General features: G+C 36.8%; 1 protein-coding gene across 1 annotated transcript; it reads right to left on the bottom strand.

The window, feature by feature from the left end:
• Positions 1-7,578: 7,578 nt before the first annotated feature.
• Positions 7,579-13,611, bottom strand: LOC128242566 (putative phosphatidylglycerol/phosphatidylinositol transfer protein DDB_G0278295). Its single transcript, XM_052959767.1, has 4 exons — positions 13,163-13,611; positions 12,571-12,675; positions 10,573-10,760; positions 7,579-9,578 (listed from the first exon to the last, which is right to left on the bottom strand). Exons 1-4 carry the CDS (start codon positions 13,476-13,478, stop codon positions 9,498-9,500), a joined length of 690 nt encoding a protein of 229 aa, XP_052815727.1. The 5' UTR covers positions 13,479-13,611; the 3' UTR covers positions 7,579-9,497.
• Between the last annotated feature and the right edge of the window lie 6,647 nt (positions 13,612-20,258).

Raw genomic sequence — 20,258 nt, 5'->3', positions numbered from 1 at the left:
CATACGACTATCATACAGGCCTTCCTACACGTTATAGTACACATTGTCTCAAATACTTGCCGATATATTCGTATTTTCTTTTCCACAAATTTTATAACTTATCGAGATTCATATAATAACGATGATGTCCCGTGATGTTGAAGATAAGCGGCCACTTTCGTATTGGCGATATCGTTAGATAAAACTATTTCTTTCATGCTTTACGATGAAATATGGGTTTTAACAGTGAAATACACAGTGAAAATATCAATTTGATATTTCCACTGCAAAATAAGGAGTGAAAATCAATTTTCAGAACTACTTTAAAATCCTTTGTTGTTACATGTATTTGCCTTGGTCAAAACAGAACCTGGACTTCAGTAATTATGTCAATTTTTTTTTAAAAAAATAAAGAAATATTTTATAAATTTAAATAAAAATATAATTGGAAATTAACAACTTACCGTTTATTACCGGTTATCCCGTTTATCAAACATTTTACTGATCTTTTAAGCTGAATGTTCGAACATTTGCTTTCATTCCAAACAAATTACAGACAAAAACAACTGTTCGAACATAAATAAAATTTTATAGCATCGTTCAAATGTATTTTATTAAATGTAAGCCCACCCTTTTCAAAAAGGGGGTAATTCAGAATAAATAAAAAAACCCATATAAAACTCCGAAAATAAGCATAAAGAAACAGAAAATTTGTTTATTTCAGTGTAGATCGTATTTAATTTCACTCGTGATCATAAAAAAACTACATTTTCACTCGTGGCTTCGCCACTCGTGAAATATGTTTTTCTATGACACTCGTGAAATAAAATACGATCTTACACTGAAATAAACAAATATCCTCTATGTACATATTTATACGACTACAGTCGAACCCACGTTGGCTCGAGCTCGCTTCGCTTGAATTTCTAGTTGGCTCGAACTAGATGTAAAGAAGCTGTGTGAAGTTAGCTAAACATACGACATTGAACATTGGAAATTGGACATTCAAAATCGAATGTTGTGCTGGCACGACATTGGACATTGGACATTCAAAAAACGATTGTCGTGCCGGCACGACATTGGACATTGGACATTCAAAATCGAATGTTGTGCTGGCACAGCATTGGACATTGGACATTCAAAGTGAAAGTCGTGCTAGCACGAAATTGGACACGTTATTGGCCATTGGACGTTCAAAAGTGAAAGTCGTGCTAGCACGAAATTGGACATTGGACATTCAAAATCGAATGTTGTGCTGGCACAACATTGGACATTGGACATTCAAAAGTGAAAGTCGTGCTAGCAAGACATTGGACATTGGACATTCTATTTTCCATTTAACAAAGGAACTTGTATTTGAAAGTCCGCAACATTGTTATTGAGAGTTGTATTAAAACATCCTTTCGATTGATATACATACATATTCCCATGTAAATGCAGACACATTCATAATGTAATATAATTATTCTAAAGCTCTGTAGATAAACACATACTGAAGTGCACATTTGTTGGGCTTATATAATTATTTGCGCTTTGTTTCCTTTCACCCTTTCAACCATTGTCAGTTCTGCCCAAGATGCCATTTCCAATGGCTCTGGTGTCACATTTTACATGTATAAATTGTATATTCTGTAAAACCTATAAGAACTTATGTCGTATGTGATGAAGACGTCATTTTGAATTCTTTAATGTCGATGCGATTGATTATAAAACGCTTTGTGTAATTCTGTCGACTTATAAATATCAAAAGGTTTATCGAACACAATTATTTCATATAAACTTTACAAATGAAGACGACGTAGCATGTTCGACTAACTGAGTCGTAAAACAACATCGACAGCAGGAATAGGATACTTTATCGACTCATTGACATATTTTTTGTGTTAACGTAAAACCAGATAAAAAAGATGTACGGACGATTACATTTATACTTTAGGAATCATCAATGCATGTCTATATTTTCCATATGTCATTATATGCTGTGGATATAATTATCTTCACTTCCTTTATAAATGGTTCTAGATGTGTAGCAGTGGTGTGTAAACAATTAAGCTTATTAAAATATGCCATTTTGAAAGCATTATCACTGTTTGTCTACATATAATCCACGACCATTCATAAGTATATTCATTTGAATCTTTCTCTGCATATGTGACATCATATATATCTGAATCATGCTTAAGTTTCAAATATTGCGATGGAATCGTCATGACAATGCTCTCTTGGTGTTAATAAATTTTATAATGGTTCATTGCTTTGTGATCTCTGACCCTTTTCAAATAATTTCAAGACAATATCTCAAACAAACAAAAAATCCGAATATTGCATGCCATCAAAAGTAATTTAAATCGGTAAAAAAAAACAAAATTCATTCATAAAACATGTCATCATTGATTTGAATGTGCTAACTGCTTAGCACGACTTTCACTTTTGAATGTCCAATGTCCAATGTCGTGCCAGCACAACATTCGATTTTGAATGTACAATGTCCAATGTCGTGCTAGCACGACTTTCACTTTTGAATGTCCAATGTCCAATGTCGTGCCAGCACAACATTCGATTTTGAATGTCCAATGTCCAATGTCGTATGTTTAGCTAACTTCACACAGCTATGTAAAGAACCGACTTATTTATATTGAAGGTAAACAATCTCGCTTGGACCGAATTTTTCGAAGCTCGAGGTCTTTCGCCAATTTCTGGGAGTTCGAGCCATCGGGGTTCGACTGTAGTTGTGTTATCACATCATATATACGTGTTCAAATGAGTTCATACATGTATGTCTTTTAAAGGAAATCAACAGAAACAACAATAAGTAATGTCCTATAAGACCTGAATGACAACGCCTACATCGACAGTCTAGATATTATCTTTTTTTCTGGAATGAAGAACACCCTTAATGATTTGGACGACTAAGGGGCACTCCGCTTGTGGAATACTTAGGAAACTATACTGTCCATACTTGTGTTATTATTTTATCCAATACTTAGTGTGTTTAACTCTAAATAACTCTAAAAAACTGTATATCGATTAAGCATTCCATGTTACCTTTTTTCTAATTTTGCCGTCCTTAAACTTGCACGCAAAGGAAGTTATACTCATAGTCTGACAAAATGCATTTAAAAACCTGGATGCGAAAAGAAAAAAGGGTAAAGAATGAATCGATGAAATACATATGACTGTTTTTATCCATGTTTAAATAACATGCTATGTTATATGTGGACAACATGTGTGACTTAAAACTGCCACGCTCATGAATTATAATATTAAAATAGATTGCCAGTGGTTTGTTATGGTTGTTGGCAATGTTAATAATTTTTGTTATTTTACAGTTTTTCCTTCTTTTAAACACACACCGTTACAAAAGAGTAAACCAATAAATGCTAACCATGATGCACTGTTGTACTTAAGTACAAAGTTTGAAGATGTTTAAAAACAAAAACTTCTATTTCATTATATTCACCCTCACATTTTCAAAGACGAAATAGAACGACAAGTACATTGTTTTAGAAAGATGGCTGCCAAACTGCATTCTGATATTGAGGATACTATCGGTAGTGTGACGAAATGGAAATACAGTTTCAAAAATCAAATCAAAGTAGAAATGCTAGATTCACAGAATTCTACGCTGTATTCCATTACTTGGAAGTGGTTGTTTTACCGCCAACCTCTTCGCCAAATAAGGGCACCCAAATGGGCACCATTTAACGTAGAATTGCAAACGTTTTTACCATGTATTATGCAGTGTCATCGTGAAATGTTATAAGCAAACTCATTTATTGTAATAAGTTTATTTCATGAACAGACAAGTGTCTCTTGGAACAAAATAAGTGACAGAATATTTTATTTGATTCTTAATTGTGTTTCTTTTCTATAGTTTGTTATTGAGAACCGGATCCTTTACTAAAACCGACATATATTAGAGTAAATCACTACGGTAGAATGTAAGAGTTTGATTTTAAATATGAAAAAGTTAAGTTGTAACATGTTCCCTCAAAAAGCACATTTTATAGGACTCTGCAATAAAACCCCACACTACGACATAAAGTAGGTAGGGTAGGGTCAAATGAAACAATAGAAAAGCGCGCTAAAAATATCTATAATGGGCAATAGTCATGCCCTGCCCTGCAAAGCAAGGGAAATAACTGGTTCAACGTGACGCATAAAACGAAAAGGCAGTATTCGTCCTAACAGAAAACCAACACTGATTGTTCAATACATAATTATTTATTTCTCAAAAATAGCACGCAAAATGAACAGCAGTAGATAAAGAAGTGGATTATTTGAGGAAATTCCTGAACCACTCTGCTATCCTCCCCAATCCATACTAGGCCTGACCCCCTTATTCTTCATCAAGGTGGATCTCCTGACCCCTATTTTCCCCAATCCTTGCCGAGAGCCTCCTGAATCTTTCGTCTGTCCCTTTCAATCACGAGAAGGGGCAACCTTGGTCTTGAAATGAATAAATTATATATTGCGAGATGTAGCCATTTGAAAAGCATTAAGCCAACCCGGCTAAAATTGCCGCCTCCTCCATCTGCAAGGTTATCTGCCCAACGAGATATTAACATGCTCTCAAGCGAAATTTGAGAGAAGACAATTAGCACGCGAAATACTATGTTACAACATAAAAGAACAATGCATTACGACAGAACGGAAGCGACAAGGAGGATACGAAAGCCTCAAATGAAAACGAAAACGGCGAAGGAGGCGAGGGGTGGACTCCCCCGATGGCGAATTAGAGACATGGAAGCTCCTAATACATTCTGCTTTTTAAAAATGCCATTTGAAACACGAAGAATAAGTGCAGGATTATCTGGAAATCGACGATTTTTATCAAGATGATGTTATGATTAGTGCTTTCCCTCATTATTTTGTGTACATTTTTTTTCAATCGGATCTAAGGCATATGCAATTGAGAAAATGGCATCCTATCCGACCTACATGCCTTTAATACTACGGCGATGAGGAGGCTTTGAAATACGCGACTTAAAAGAGGCAATCTAAATCCCTAACTACTGACTGGTTAGCAGTTGAATATTCGCGAATAATCGACTGGAAATGGTCGAATGTCCGACTGACAAATGTCCGATTGACAAATTAACGAGAAAAAGTGATTTTATACAGTGTTTGCAGCAAAGATACATTTGTGTACATGCATAAAGAAACATTTGGCGATTAATTTTACCAAATGTGACCTTTAAAACCATATATATAGACATAATCTGAATCCCCAACTACTGACTAGTTTGCAGTTGAACATTCGCGAATAATCGACTGGAAATGGTCGAATATCCGACTGGCGAATATACGAATAAAAGTAAATTAAAACAGTGTTTGTCGCAAAGATACATATGTGTTCATGCATAAAGAAACATTTGGCGATTAATTATCCCATATGTGACCTTTAAAACCATATATATAGACATAATCTGAATCCCCAACTACTGACTGGTTTGCAGTTGAACATTCGCGAATAATCGACTGGAGATGGTCGAATATCCGACTGACAAATATACGAGAAAAAGTGATTTTATACAGTGTTTGTCGCAAAGATACATATGTGTACATGCATAAAGAAACATTTGGCGATTAATTATCCCATATGTGACCTTTAAAACCATATATATAGACATAATCTGAATCCCCAACTACTGACTGGTTGGCAGTTGAACATTCGCGAATAATCGACTGGAGATGGTCGAATATCCGACTGGCGACTTGAAATTGTCGAGAAGCTTAATATCAACATCAACATCTAACTATGATTTTTCGAATCCCCAACTGGCAACTAGCAGGTAGTTGAATATTCGAATCCCCAACTGGCAACTGGTAAGTGGTTGAATATTCGAATCCCCAACTACCAACTACCAACTACCTTCCATCTTTACCTTCATCCAAACATAAGCTTTATTGGGCTCCATAAATCTTACAGCTGACATTAACTGCTGTTCATCTTGCGATACATTTTAGAAATATTAATGCGTATTAATCTAGCGCTCTTTCCTCCTACACCCCTCCTCCTTAAGTAGAATCAGACACGATATTCAGTCACTTATTTTATTCCAAGAATCCCGCTTTTTCTTTTAATAAAGTATATTTTCATAAATGAGTTTGTTAATTTCATTTTTGGCTGACTATTTTGGCGAGAAACCACGACCACAAGTATTAGAATACAGCGTAGAACCCACTCCTATTGACCTTCGACCATTGGAACGAATGCAATATAAGAAAGAAAATGCATTATGCAGGTTAGCAAAACTGGAAATTTGTAGTCATGTTTTGATTAAATTGACAACAAATAACTCCAAAATATGTATTCTATCCCGAGATAAGTCATTTTAACGATTTTATGAATCTGGTCGATAGAGGTTGATGTGTGAAGTGTTTAAAATGTTATGCAGTTTCAAGATAAGTATTTAAGGCAAATTATACCAGGCAAACCTCCCGGAATGTTAGTTGCAAATGTTTATGTTCTTGCTGTCTCAAAGTGAATCGGTGATGGCCAGCTCAGTCTCATTATACCTTACCAGGCCGGACAAGTAGGTTTCCTCCAAAACACTATACCACACTCTCGCATATCATCGTGCCAACGAGAGTGGTTAATGTATTTTGTAATATCTTGTTTCACAATGGTTGTTAAATAAATTATTTTTAACTTAGCAAAGTTCAGGACAATTATCTTTGTTCCAACACCGGCTAGAACATTTTCTCCTCAGAATTGTTGGTTCGTTGATTGCACAAACAACTGCGCAAAGATGGAAGATCGATAATTCTGACCCCGTGTGATTTGAGCGTGCTTCTTGGTGATTAAATCGCCGTTACACCCCTGAGGAAAACATTCATTCATTTTGTTCAACTTTTCAAAGGGTTGTCGCGGTAAACCTCATTACAACAATTGCTTGTATGTCTCTTTCGAAACAATCACGAGTTTTGAAGTTATACCAACTATTCAGCAAATAAAATGCAAGATTTAGGAAACCATTCTATCCCAGGATGTCAACACATATAGTTTAAACCCTGTACATGTTTGACCACGAAGCAAGCACAATATTCGAGATGTCATTGGAGAGCAAAGTGCTTTGTGAGTTCTGTGATAAGAGGCTAAAGGGAGCATCTTCTCTCTCAGTTGTTGGACCTGGCAAGTTTGTTTACTGTGCGTAAACCAATAGCGTAGTCCCTGTGAGAAATAGGGGATACAAGGTCGACACCCTGTTAAACAAAGATGATGGTTTGAGAGAAGCATTGTCTCTGGCGATTCGTCCTAGATGGTCATGGACTTGACTGATGTTATTATAGTGTGCACAGCCAGTTGTAGAACCTCTGCAGCGTCCCTGGTAAGTGTTGACTTATAAATGATGATTCGCGGCAATCATTTGCAAGCACTGAGTCGTAATTACTATATAATTGTGCCGAAATTGGTGTCTTTTGGTCTTGAAAGGCGGTTCGACTTTGATGTTCATAATTCAGATATATTTTGATATTTTTTGGCCCATCGTTTGATTAGATAATGGTCCACAGCTTTACATTCGTTTATATAAGTTTGATCGAAATGACCGTGAAAATAATCCGTAGAACGACTAGGACAATGTTTGTGTTCAATATTTATTACATTTGCTATATTATTGCACATAAAAATTAGTTTAATTTGGAATAACATATTATTTACAAATAAATAAAATCAAATGTATATACAGACTATTCTACTTGTCATTTTTTTGCATTTGTGAATCAGTTAATACAACGTGTGCTTTAATAAATATGAAAGAGTTGCTGACACAGCCCAAAATATCACAGACTTTGTTTGATGAACAAGAAACTCAACATTTCTTTGAAAACGCAAACCACAATACAGAGATATACATGATGTCACAATTGAAGTAAATATACAATGGTCACTTGAGAGACAAGCTCAGCGACCAACCAGTTAACGAAGATCCTGTTAAAAGGCACAATGTACAAAACGGGACATACAAAACGCCACAAAACGGGATATACAAAACGCCACAAAACGGGATATACAAAACGCCACAAAACGGCATAAACAAAGCACCACAAAACGGAATATACAAAACGCCACAAAACGAGAAATACAAAGCACCACATAACGGGATATACAAAACACCACAAAACGAGATATACAAAGCACCACAAAACGGGATATACAAAACGCCACAAAATGGGAACGGAATATACAAAACACCATCAAAACGGGATGTACACAACGTCACTTAACGGGATATACACAATGTCACTAAACGGGATAAACACAATGTAATGAAACGAAATATACTCAACGTCATAAAACGGGATTTAATTAAGGTCATTAAACGGGATATACAAAACGTCACAAAGCGGGATGTACACTATGTCACAAAGCGGGATGTACACTACGTCACAAAGCCGGATGTACACTACGCCACAAAGCGGGATGTACACTACGTCACAAAGCGGCATGTACACTACGTCAGAAAGCCGGATGTACACTACGTCACAAAGTGGGATGTACACTACGTCACAAAGCGGGATGTACAAAACGTCACAAAGCGGGATGTACTCTACGTCACAAAGCCGGATGTACACTACGTCACAAAGCAGGATGTACATTACGTCACAAAGCAGGATGTACACTACGTCACAAAGCGGGATGTACACTACGTCACAAAGCGGGATGTACACTACGTCACAAAGCGGGATGTACACTGCATTACAAAACAACAAAGACAAACTACACATACGTTAACATTTCTTTATTAATGGATATTGTTGTAACCGTCTTTAAACAGCGGAAATCACGGATGGTTTAAACCTGATTATGGATAATGAAGAGAGTTATAATTGCATATATGTAATTTCTACCTGTTACCTTGATTACGGTATTACAAAGTGGCGTTAGAATATAAAACGAGGCAAACAATTCATAAGAGGTGGAAAAAGAATGATTTTGATAAGAAAACAAAACACCATTTTCTGTCGTAAGTTCCTAATGTTGTACAAATTGACGTTTCATAAATTGACATTTAACATAATTTGATAATTATAAAAGGTTGTACCGTAACAAACATACATTAGTAACTACTAAAAATACTATTTAACTTTAAACCAGTTAAGAATCACAACGCTTAAGACCTAAAAGACACATAACGGAAACAACCATAGTAAACAAAAGACTGTTACAGCAATAAAGGATGATGGCCGCAAGCTATAATAGACAAAACATGTACAGGTGAATGAGCTTGTTTAGTGGCTAAACTAGCATGGGTTGGGGAACATAGCAAACTTACGACCCAAACATACTGCACAAAATACACAAAAAATATCAATACATTGTTCAGTTATGTTTTCAGTCAAGTCAATTTTAAAGAAGTCCTCTGTTGATTCCACATTCAAACAAACATAATACTTATATGAAAACCCCAATTAATGCCCCATACCCGCAGAGAAAATTAATATTCACACGCATTTATGTTTCGAATTGTCCTCCTATTCAAACATCACGGCACTCGATCGATGTAATGTCTTCAGAGTGTGAAGTCAGCAAATCCACAGATGGCAACCTGGTCATTTTGGTCCGTAATCCAACCTTTCGTCTCGTACCGACCCTGAATAAGACAAAATAATGAGAAAAATAAACTAAAGTCATTCGACAGTATATATATATATATATATATATATATATATATATATATATTATATATATATATATATATAATATATATATTTATATATATATATATATATATTATTTATATATACTCAGTGTTTGTATACCACGTGATAAATTACATCATAAATGCTACGTCGGAAGGCATTTGCTTCGAATGAATACTTTAAACAACGATAACTTCACTAATTCTTCACCATTTTAAATGAAACATGGCACAGTCTACGCCGCTTACGGAGCCCCGACTTCGTTTTTTTGTCAGAGTTTGATGGAGAGTTTAATTTCTTAAAACACTTTGAAAATGTTTCCACAATATAGCCGTCTGACGGAGCACTGTCAAAACATTATTTTGGAAACAGGTTTGTCGAAGTGTCTGGTGAAACTAATCACCTTATCAAACTTCGGTAATAAAACGAAGGCGGGGCTTTTTAAGCGGCATAGTCTGCTCTTTGTTTTATTTAAAGTGGTGTAGTAAAAGAAAAGTTATCTTTTATTTAAGTCATTATTTTAAGCAAAATATTGCCTTCCCAGCATACATGACGTAATTTACCACGTGGTATAACATACATAAACACACTGATACTGTTTCATCTGACCAGCTGACTATCCGACTTACATTAAGTTGACTAAATGATCTATGATGGAAGCAATTGAATTTCTCCCTTGCACTGAATCTAGTAAATAACATTTATGTTTCTATAAATACTATAACACATATCATAGAAAACTAGGGTCTTTTTTATTTAAAGCGGCGTAAGATATTCGTAATAGTATTACCTTCTATGCATATAGTTCGTGTATAATAATATTAAAAATCAATTTAGAAAAACAACACGAAATATCACTCCAGGAAACAATTCCAAGGGATGTTTTTAAGATTAATGTCCAGAAAGGAGGAAAACACGCTTTCATATCATACAGGAACAACATACCTTCGGCAGATATTTGGGGATTTGTCGATCTTTTACGAACGAATAATCCTTTGATGTGAAGGGGCAGTATATCTGCCTTTCATCCCCATAATCCTCGTCCAGGTTGCATAATTCCCAGTTGCGGGCAAATAAATCATTCCCGTTGTATTTCACCTCGAGGTAGAACCGACCATCTTCCAGATCTTCGTCTGAAAGTGTTTTAAAGGGGACAATAACGTATATTTTCTTATTTGTCATACAGTTGCATAGTTATAGATTCCTGGCAAAAATGTTGTGCTTTACCTCTAGTAAAACCGACCACTGTCTTGCTCTTAACGAACAGGAGAGTTTTAAAAGGGGTGTTATATGCGCTGTTCAAGACCAATAAAAACAATTTTAATAATTTCTGAATTCTTTGACGCACTTTGATCATTTCCGGACAGAATAAACTCCGAAATAGTTTTCCTTCACCTATGTATACATTCTAAAATCGCAGTGACCTTTTGAAGAGGAGACAATATTGAAGCCATGACAGAATAATCGTATATGATCGTGTTAGAAATCCTACATAGGTCATTCGTTCGCTTCCATATTGTGGCACCTTATACCTTAGTCATTTAACAGTAAAGTATAAAAAATAATATTTAAAACTGGTGAAATGGCTGAAGATGTAAACTTGAAAAATGGTTTGATGGTAAGAAAACTATAGACGCCAAACTCTGTTGGTAATCTTTTTCTAACAATATCTTTTTTCTCTTTAATATAGTTAAAGAATATGTTATAAAAGCTTTAATTTGTCAACATTTTATCCTTCTATAGGTGTCATGTACATTTATTTGATTGTTAAGGCAATTTCTACCTCTAACGATGAACAAACTAGTATAGGTTAGTAAAAAAAAACCACACACTAACATAACAAGGTTCAACACAATTGATATTTAGTTAGATGTGTAACAAGCAATACTTTTGAAACAGAAATGACTTGGTGTTTTTTGTTCTTATAATTTGGTTTTATATCTTTCAATTAAACCAAAGTATGCATTATTCGGGTCCATGCATTTACAGTACATACTTTAGCCGCTAAAGTGAATTTAGTCCGTGAGTTGAGGACAATACAGATGTGTGTGTGAGTTGAAAGCAATGCCTTGTATAGGTTTATATTGTTTGCTATCTCCTTATTTATAACCATCTCCTCTTTTCCCAAATGAAAACACATGTCTATAGATGTTAATCATTGTTTTAATTACCTTCTGATATATTATCTATTTGCTGATAGAGATGACTTAAATTTGACCCAAAATTATAACACCTATGTTGATAACACCATTTATCGTTATCATGTCAATATCGTTGTCTGTTAACGATGGCGCCTAACATGTACAGTGAGGGGGAAATGTATGTATAACCGTCATATAATAATTCAAAACTTCTTGTGGAGTCATGCTTTTAAATGCCATTTTATATGTTTACCCACGTTTAGCCGTAAGTCGCCTAGGGGATACCCTTGACGAGACGCCCTGTAGGTAAAAGGACATCCTCAGTAAACAAACTTTCCTTTAAATGTATGTCAAAACATTATTCTATGTTGCAATATTCACCATAGTGTGTGCATATACAATCATATATGATTAAACGTAATTCAATAAATGTGCATGACGTGTCCACTATTATTACAGTAACCCACCCAGTCCCATAAAGAGAAAACTTCCTTGACGTTTCAACGTTTTTCAGTGTCCGACACAGTCTCATATTTAGAAACTGAACGTCGGGGACTTGACAACCATATACCAGGTACCCACCAAGACTCATAATTAGCAAATGATCGACCCGTGATGTGCAACATTTACTGAAAATACCAAACCACTCTCATAATGTAGGAAATGAACGTCCGTGACCTGTCATCTTGATTACATCTACACGAAAAAACGTTACGATCTTACGCCTTAGGATCATTATTGATATGGGACCCAGTCTCGTAATTAGGATTAGCGTTCGTGATTTACGCCGTTTATAGCTCACCCAATGTTATGTTAATGAACGTGCGTGACGTCACACCCTTCAATCCTCCCCATCTGACGTCAGGTATAAGAATCGTCCGTCCCACCATCATACGGTCCTTCTCATCTGAAATCGGTGAATATCATTGGTATATAACTATGTTTTTTTCTATTTGCTGTTTTTGGTTAGTTTAATAGGGAATGAATTATAACAAATGAATTTATTGGCACGTTTCATAGTTTTGCTCCCGCGTTCTGCGTTCATCATGAACACACACACACACATAAATACAACATTTACCAAACAAGGACTTACAAAATGAAGAAATCGTTATGTGTTAAATTTACATATTTCTTCTTAATTCAGACTTTCATAAATACTTAACTTGTTTACTCGGTTGCAAGTTATAGTCTGGATTCTTTTTTTCTGTTTTCAATGTGCTATTTTTTGCGGCAAACACGCTAAATTTCAATGAACACGTTTATGACACAGGTACTATTTAGCTATACCATAACAGACACCTATAACCACAGGTTAACACTAAACTGAAAGATATATTTAAGTTGATAAATTAGATCTTAGAGCTAATGAGCAAATAATAGGAATATATTACCACAATTGTCATAAATCTCCCCTATTGACACAAAATTATTCTTCTGAATAAAGTTGTCCCAATATTCTATAGCTTTCTTCTCTTCAGCAGCAATGTCTTTCTCCAGCTCGTCCATGTGTTTAGCGTCCCGCTCAGCGTAATGCCGGAACTTAGGGTGTTTGTTCCCCTTGTTAGCTGTCATTATTTCTTCTGGAGCTCCATGGTTAAAGAAAAGCATATAACTTGTGAATGTTAATAGGAAGAACAACCCGACGAGAATCATGCAGGCCTTCCTACACGTTATGTTACACATTGTCTTAAAGACTTTCCGATACATCCGTATCAAGATTGAATTATTCGTTGCACCAAATATATTTTCTATAGTCCTTTTTGATAACCATTATAAAACATTTTCCTATCTAGTTTTTTTTTTATAAGGATTTTTTTTCTACTTCTACTTTCTATTACATGTCGAGAGATATATATATAGTATTTATATGGCGTATATGCTGGACATTGATCCAGTTATATGTCCCGTGATAATGACGATAAGTGGCCACTTTCGTTTTGCTGATATCTTCAGTTAAACTATGAACAAATACTTATAGTTGCACTTATCACCCTAATGATTAATAACAGTACAGTGCAACTAATAACATATTCACATAATATATACATGCTCAATTGTTTCTTTATCTGTTAAACCTAAGAAAACAATGACAATAATTTGTGTTTATAAGGTCCGGATGACAACGCGCACGGCTACAGTCGTGCGCATTCACTATCCCTTTGTGAGAGAAAAGGATCTTGTCGACTTGGGAACTTTTCGTGACTTTTGGCGATCTAAGGAAGGCTGAGATCAATATTTAGCGTATTCGTGATAAATATATACAAAGCATATTATTGATAGATCTCTATTGAGCATAGTGAACAGATGAGTGATGGAGCTATACTGAGCATATAAGTGATGGAACTATACTGCGCGTATTAGTGATAGAACTATACTAATCATATAAGTGATATAACTATACTAAACATATAAGTGATAGCGCTATACTGAGTATATAAGTGATAGAGCTATACTGACCATATAAGTGATATAACTATACCGAACATATAAGAGATAGAGCTTTACTGAGAATATAAGTGATAGATCTATACTGAGCAAATTAGAGATAGAGCTATACTGACCATATTAGAGATAGAGCTATACTGAGTAAATTAGAGATATAGCTATAATGACCATATAAGAGATAGAGCTATACTGAGTATATAAGTAAGAGAACTATACTAAGCATATAAGTGATATAACTATACTGAACATATAAGAGATAGAGCTATACTGACCATATTAGAGATAGAGCTATACTGAGTAAATTAGAGATATAGCTATAATGACCATATTAGAGATAGAGCTATACTGAGTATATAAGTAAGAGAACTATACTAAGCATATAAGTGATATAACTATACTGAACATATTAGAGATAGAGCTTTACTGAATATATAAGTGATAGAGCTATACTGAGTAAATTAGAGATAGGGCTTTACTGACCATATAAGTGATATAACTATACCGAACATATAAGATATCGAGCTTTACTGAGTATATAAGTGATAGAGCTATACTCAGTAAATTAGAGATAGAGCTATACTGACCATATTAGAGATAGAGCTATACTGAGTAAATTAGAGACAGATCTATACTGACCATATTAGAGATAAAGCTATACTGACCATATAAGTTATAGAGATATACTGTGCATACAAGTGATAGAGCTATACTGAGTAAATTAGAGATAGAGCTATACTGACCATATTAGAGATAGAGCTATACTGACCATATTAAAGATAGAGCTATACTGACCATATTAGAGATAGAGCTATACTGACCATATTAGAGATAGAGCTATACTGAGTAAATTAGAGACAGATCTATACTGACCATATTAGAGATAAAGCTATACTGACCATATAAGTTATAGAGATATACTGTGCATACAAGTGATAGAGCTATACTGAGTAAATTAGAGATAGAGCTATACTGACCATATTAGAGATAGAGCTATACTGAGTATATTAGAGACAGATCTATACTGATCATATAAGAGATAAAGCTATAATGACCATATAAGTTATAGAGATATACTGTGCATACAAGTGATAAAGCTATACTGAGTATATTAGAGATTGAGCTATACTGAGTATATAAGTAATAAAACTATACTAAGCATATAAGTGATATAACTATACTTAACATATAAGAGATAGAACTATACTTAGAATATTAGAGATACAGCTATACTGACCATATAAGTTATAGAGATATACTGTGCATACAAGTGATAAAGCTATACTGAGTATATTAGAGATTGAGCTATACTGAGTATATAAGTAATAAAACTATACTAAGCATATAAGTGATATAACTATACTAAACATATAAGAGATAGAGCTATACTTAGTATATTAGAGATACAGCTATACTGACCATATAAGTTATAGAGCTATACTGCGCATACAAGTGATAAAGCTATACTGAGTTTATTAGCTATAGAGCTATACTAAGCATATAAGTGATATAACTATACTGAACATATAAGAGATAGAGCTATACTGAGTATATAAGTGATAGAGCTATACTGAATATATAAGTGATAGAGCTATACTGAGTATATAAGTGATAGAGCTATACTGAATATATAAGTGATAGAGCTATACTGAGTATATAAGTGATAGAGCTATACTGAACATATAAGAGATAGAGCTATACTGAGTATATAAGTGATAGAGCTATACTGAATATATAAGTGATAGAGCTATACTTAGTATATAAGAGATAGAATCATACTGAGTATATAAGAGATAGAATCATACTGAGTACATTAGAGATAAAGCTGTACTGAGCATATAAGGAGATAGAGCTTTACTGAGAATATAAGAGATAGAGCCATACTGAGTATATTAGAGATAGAACCATACTGAGTATATTAGAGATAGAGCTATACTGACTTTATTAGTTATTGTGATATACTAACCACCTGTTAGTCATGATAAGTCGAACCGCAATGTGATATCCGAAACCTCAACATGTCCGAAATGAATGACAGTAATTTACCACGACACAAACTGCTTTACCATATGGTCATAATCAGTGTGGTTTCAGGTTCAGTTTCAGGATGGTAGGTTCCATGTGCACGTGTTTAAACAGTTTGACAAATACGTTTTATCCAAGAAAATGCGTTTCTTATTTCCGATTCGTTATTGTTGATATTCTCAAGTTATCGACCTGTTTCCGCCGAGGATGTTGTAATTTGCCGGTTTATTTGAATATTTTGTTCTTGAAAACAAAGCTTGTAGGATTTTAACAACAGATTCTTCTTAATTTGATCAGAAAATTGAACATTTATTTTGTAAAATTTTAAAGAAATACTACGAAAAAATAGTCAGCCTCGGCAAATGTTTTGGTGCAGGCGCGAATTTTCTTTGCATTTTGGAAACTTGTATTTCAATATAAAACAAATTTCAAACATCAATGAATAAAAGAAAGATCCATTAACAGCACTTATTCAAATATTTAATCCTAGGCCGCAAAATAAAAACCAGTAAACAGAAAAAAACTGCTGTCTCTGTGATGAGACACGGCTGTCATATCAGCACCGACTGAAGCGGCCGCCTCTGTGATGGGACACGGCTGTCATATCAGCACCGACTGAAGCGGCCGCCTCTGTGATGGGACACGGCTGTCATATCAGCACCGACTGAAGCGGCCGCCTCTGTGATGGGACACGGCTGTCATATCAGCACCGACTGAAGCGGCCGCCTCTGTGATGGGACACGGCTGTCATATCAGCACCGACTGAAGCGGCCGCCTCTGTGATGGGACACGGCTGTCATATCAGCACCGACTGAAGCGGCCGCCTCTGTGACGGGACACGGCTGTCATATCAGCACCGACTGAAGCGGCTGCCTCTGTGATGGGACACGGCTGTCATATCAGCACCGACTGAAGCGGCCGCCTCTGTGACGGGACACGGCTGTCATATCAGCACCGACTGAAGCGGCCGCCTCTGTGACGGGACACGGCTGTCATATCAGCACCGACTGAAGCGGCCGCCTCTGTGACGGGACACGGCTGTCATATCAGCACCGACTGAAGCGGCCGCCTCTGTGATGGGACACGGCTGTCATATCAGCACCGACTGAAGCGGCCGCCTCTGTGATGGGACACGGCTGTCATATCAGCACCGACTGAAGCGGCCGCCTCTGTGATGGGACACGGCTGTCATATCAGCACCGACTGAAGCGGCCGCCTCTGTGATGGGACACGGCTTTCACATCAGCACTGACGGAAGCCGCTGCCTCTGTGATGGGACACGGCTGTCAGATCAGCACTGACAGAAGCGGCTGCCTCTGTGATGGGACACGGCTTTCACATCAGCACTGACGGAAGCCGCTGCCTCTGTGATGGGACACGGCTGTCAGATCAGCACTGACAGAAGCGGCTGCCTCTGTGATGGGAAACGGCTGTCAGATAATCACTGACTGAAGCGGATGCCTCTGTGATGGCACACAGCTTTCAGATCAGCTCTGACACAAGCGGCTACCTGGGCGATGGAACACGGCTGCCAGATCAGTACTGACATAAGCGGCAGCCTCTGTGATGTGACACGGCTGTCAGATCAGCACTGACAGAAGAGGCTGCCTCTTTGATGAGACATGGTGGTCAGATCTGTGATTAAACAGGGCTGTCAGATCAACACTGCCTGAAGCGGCTTTCTCTGTGGTGGCACACGGCTTTCAGATCAGCACTGACAGAAGCGGCTTTTTTGTGATGAGACAGGGATATCAGATCAGCACTGACAGAAGCGGCTGCATCTGTGATGGGACACGGCTGTCAGATCAGCACTGACACAAGTGGCTGCCTCTGTGATGGGACACGGATGTCAGATCAGCACTGACACAAGCGGCTGCCTCTGTGATGGGACACGGATGTCAGATCAGCACTGACAGAAGCTGCTGCCTCTGTGATGAGATACGCCTTTCAGATCAGCGCTGACAGAAGCGGCCGCATCTATGATGAGACACGGCTGTCATATGAGCTCTGACAGAAACGGCCGCTTCTGTGATTGGAAACGGCTTTCTGATCAGCACTGACGGAAGCGAGAAGCGACTACCTCTGTTTATGTGATGGGAAACGGCTTTCAGATCAGCGCTGACAAAAACGCCGCCTCTGTGATGGGAAACGGCTGTCAGATCAACATTGACAGAAGCGGCTTTTTCTGTGATGAGACACGGCTGTCAGATCAGCGCTGACAGAAGCGGCTGCCTCTGTGATGAGACACGGCTGTCAGATCAGCACTGACAGAAGCGCCTGCCTGCACTGACAGAAGCGCCTGCCTGCACTGACAGAAGCGCCTGCCTGCACTGACAGAAGCGCCTGCCTGCACTGGCAGAAGCGGCTGCCTCTGTGATGAGACACGGCTGTCAGATCAGCACTGACAGAAGCGCCTGCCTGCACTGACAGAAGCGCCTGCCTGCACTGACAGAAGCGCCTGCCTGCACTGACAGAAGCGCCTGCCTGCACTGGCAGAAGCGGCTGTCTATGTGATGAGACATGGCTGCTACTAATGCACACACGGAAGCGGCTGCTCAGTGGGAATACATTGCTGTCACATCCACTCTGAAAAATCCAAAACGGTAGTTTGGAATTGTTGATAACCTGTTGTTGTCCTTATAAATTCTGCCAAGTATCAATCCGTGCTTATCACAAATGGCAGACCTCCGCGTTCCAATCATTAGTGACTTCACCGTACCAAATCCACATGCAGAAATACAAGATAGCATACCTTTTGCATTTATCCATGTTTTGGCCAGGGTTAGGGGATGATAGGAATAACTATGTAGCGGTTGTATACCGTTGACTCTAGACGTCCTCTTGAGATATATGGAGTATATGACATATTCTGTTCACTGTTTACCTGCGTGAAACAAAACTCTTTAATATGAAACAATCGTAATTAGTCAATATATATGAAAGTTCCATATTCTGTGGAATATAACATTTAAGGGACACGATATAGTTTGAAATGAATATTTCAATGCATTGTTATGCTGAACTAATTTGACTTTAATGAAGAAAACAAAACCAAAACCTACTTTAAGGACAGATTAAATAAAAAAATATTACCTATATTTTGGCGCATTTTAAACTGGGGAATTTGTGGACACGTGGCTATTAATTTACCAAAAAACACAATTATAAAAGCCTATTATGATCTTAATATTGTAAGTCTCTCATTGGTCCAAACAGTCATCGATAAATCAGGATATATATCATGTTCACTTGGGTTTACTTATAATCATGATGTAAATAAAGATTGTCATTGTGTAAATAAATTCTATGTTTTTCCAGTGTGGTCTTCATATTCTGATTGGTTTGTAAATACAACGCATCTTAAAAATAAAGAGTCACATAATAAAACGCATGTTGACCTATCATAACTTAAGTAAACCCTATATCAATTAAAGACTTAACCGTGTCTCGACTTTCTATATGACCGCCAAAATATTATGACTTTTAGCAGAGAGTTTTGAGGTACTTATCAAAATGACCTTTCTTAAATGTATTATCGTACACACATATGGGTTAGGAAAAAACAATCGACGCCTTTTAATCGTTATTTTAGTATGCCACAGATTTGAGATGAACCTGGGTTCTAAAAATGTACAAAATGAACCAGTAAGCATGTTCTTAAATGTGCCGATTTATCTCCAAAACTGACGATCTGCACTCGGAAAACAATAACAATACCTTTTATCAACCAAAACAAGGTTTCGGATGAGATTTGCACAAAAAAGAACGGCATAAAATCCTAGTTATGAAGAATGAAGTGCATTGAGTGAGTCGGTAAGACTAGTGAAAAACGTGCATTGTTTTCACGAGATATTTTAATACAAACATGATTTTCATCTTAAACAAGCGTTATCGTAAACAAGTAATTGCTCTTCATTCGATGCACAAGGTCTTTTCAAATAAATATCGTCAAAACAATATGTATACTCACTGAATCGAGAACGTTTTTTCACCCAAAACAAAGAACCCGGAAATCGGACG

The sequence above is a fragment of the Mya arenaria genome, chromosome 8, assembly GCF_026914265.1.
Source record: "Mya arenaria isolate MELC-2E11 chromosome 8, ASM2691426v1".
NCBI lineage: Eukaryota > Metazoa > Mollusca > Bivalvia > Myida > Myidae > Mya > Mya arenaria.
The sequence above is the reverse complement of the archived record's forward strand: the minus strand, read 5'-3'. Positions and strand labels throughout refer to the sequence as shown.

Bases quoted from the DNA above. Each gene is read 5' to 3' on its own strand.
- LOC128242566 (XM_052959767.1), bottom strand. From the start codon at position 13,478: ATGTATCGGAAAGTCTTTAAGACAATGTGTAACATAACGTGTAGGAAG. The intron at 12,676-13,162 runs GTAATATATTCC...CACCGATTTCAG, and splicing joins GGAGATTTATGACAATTGTG to ATGAGAAGGACCGTATGATG. The intron at 10,761-12,570 runs GTGAGCTATAAA...AAACACTTTCAG, and splicing joins GTTCATTAACATAACATTGG to ACGAAGATCTGGAAGATGGT.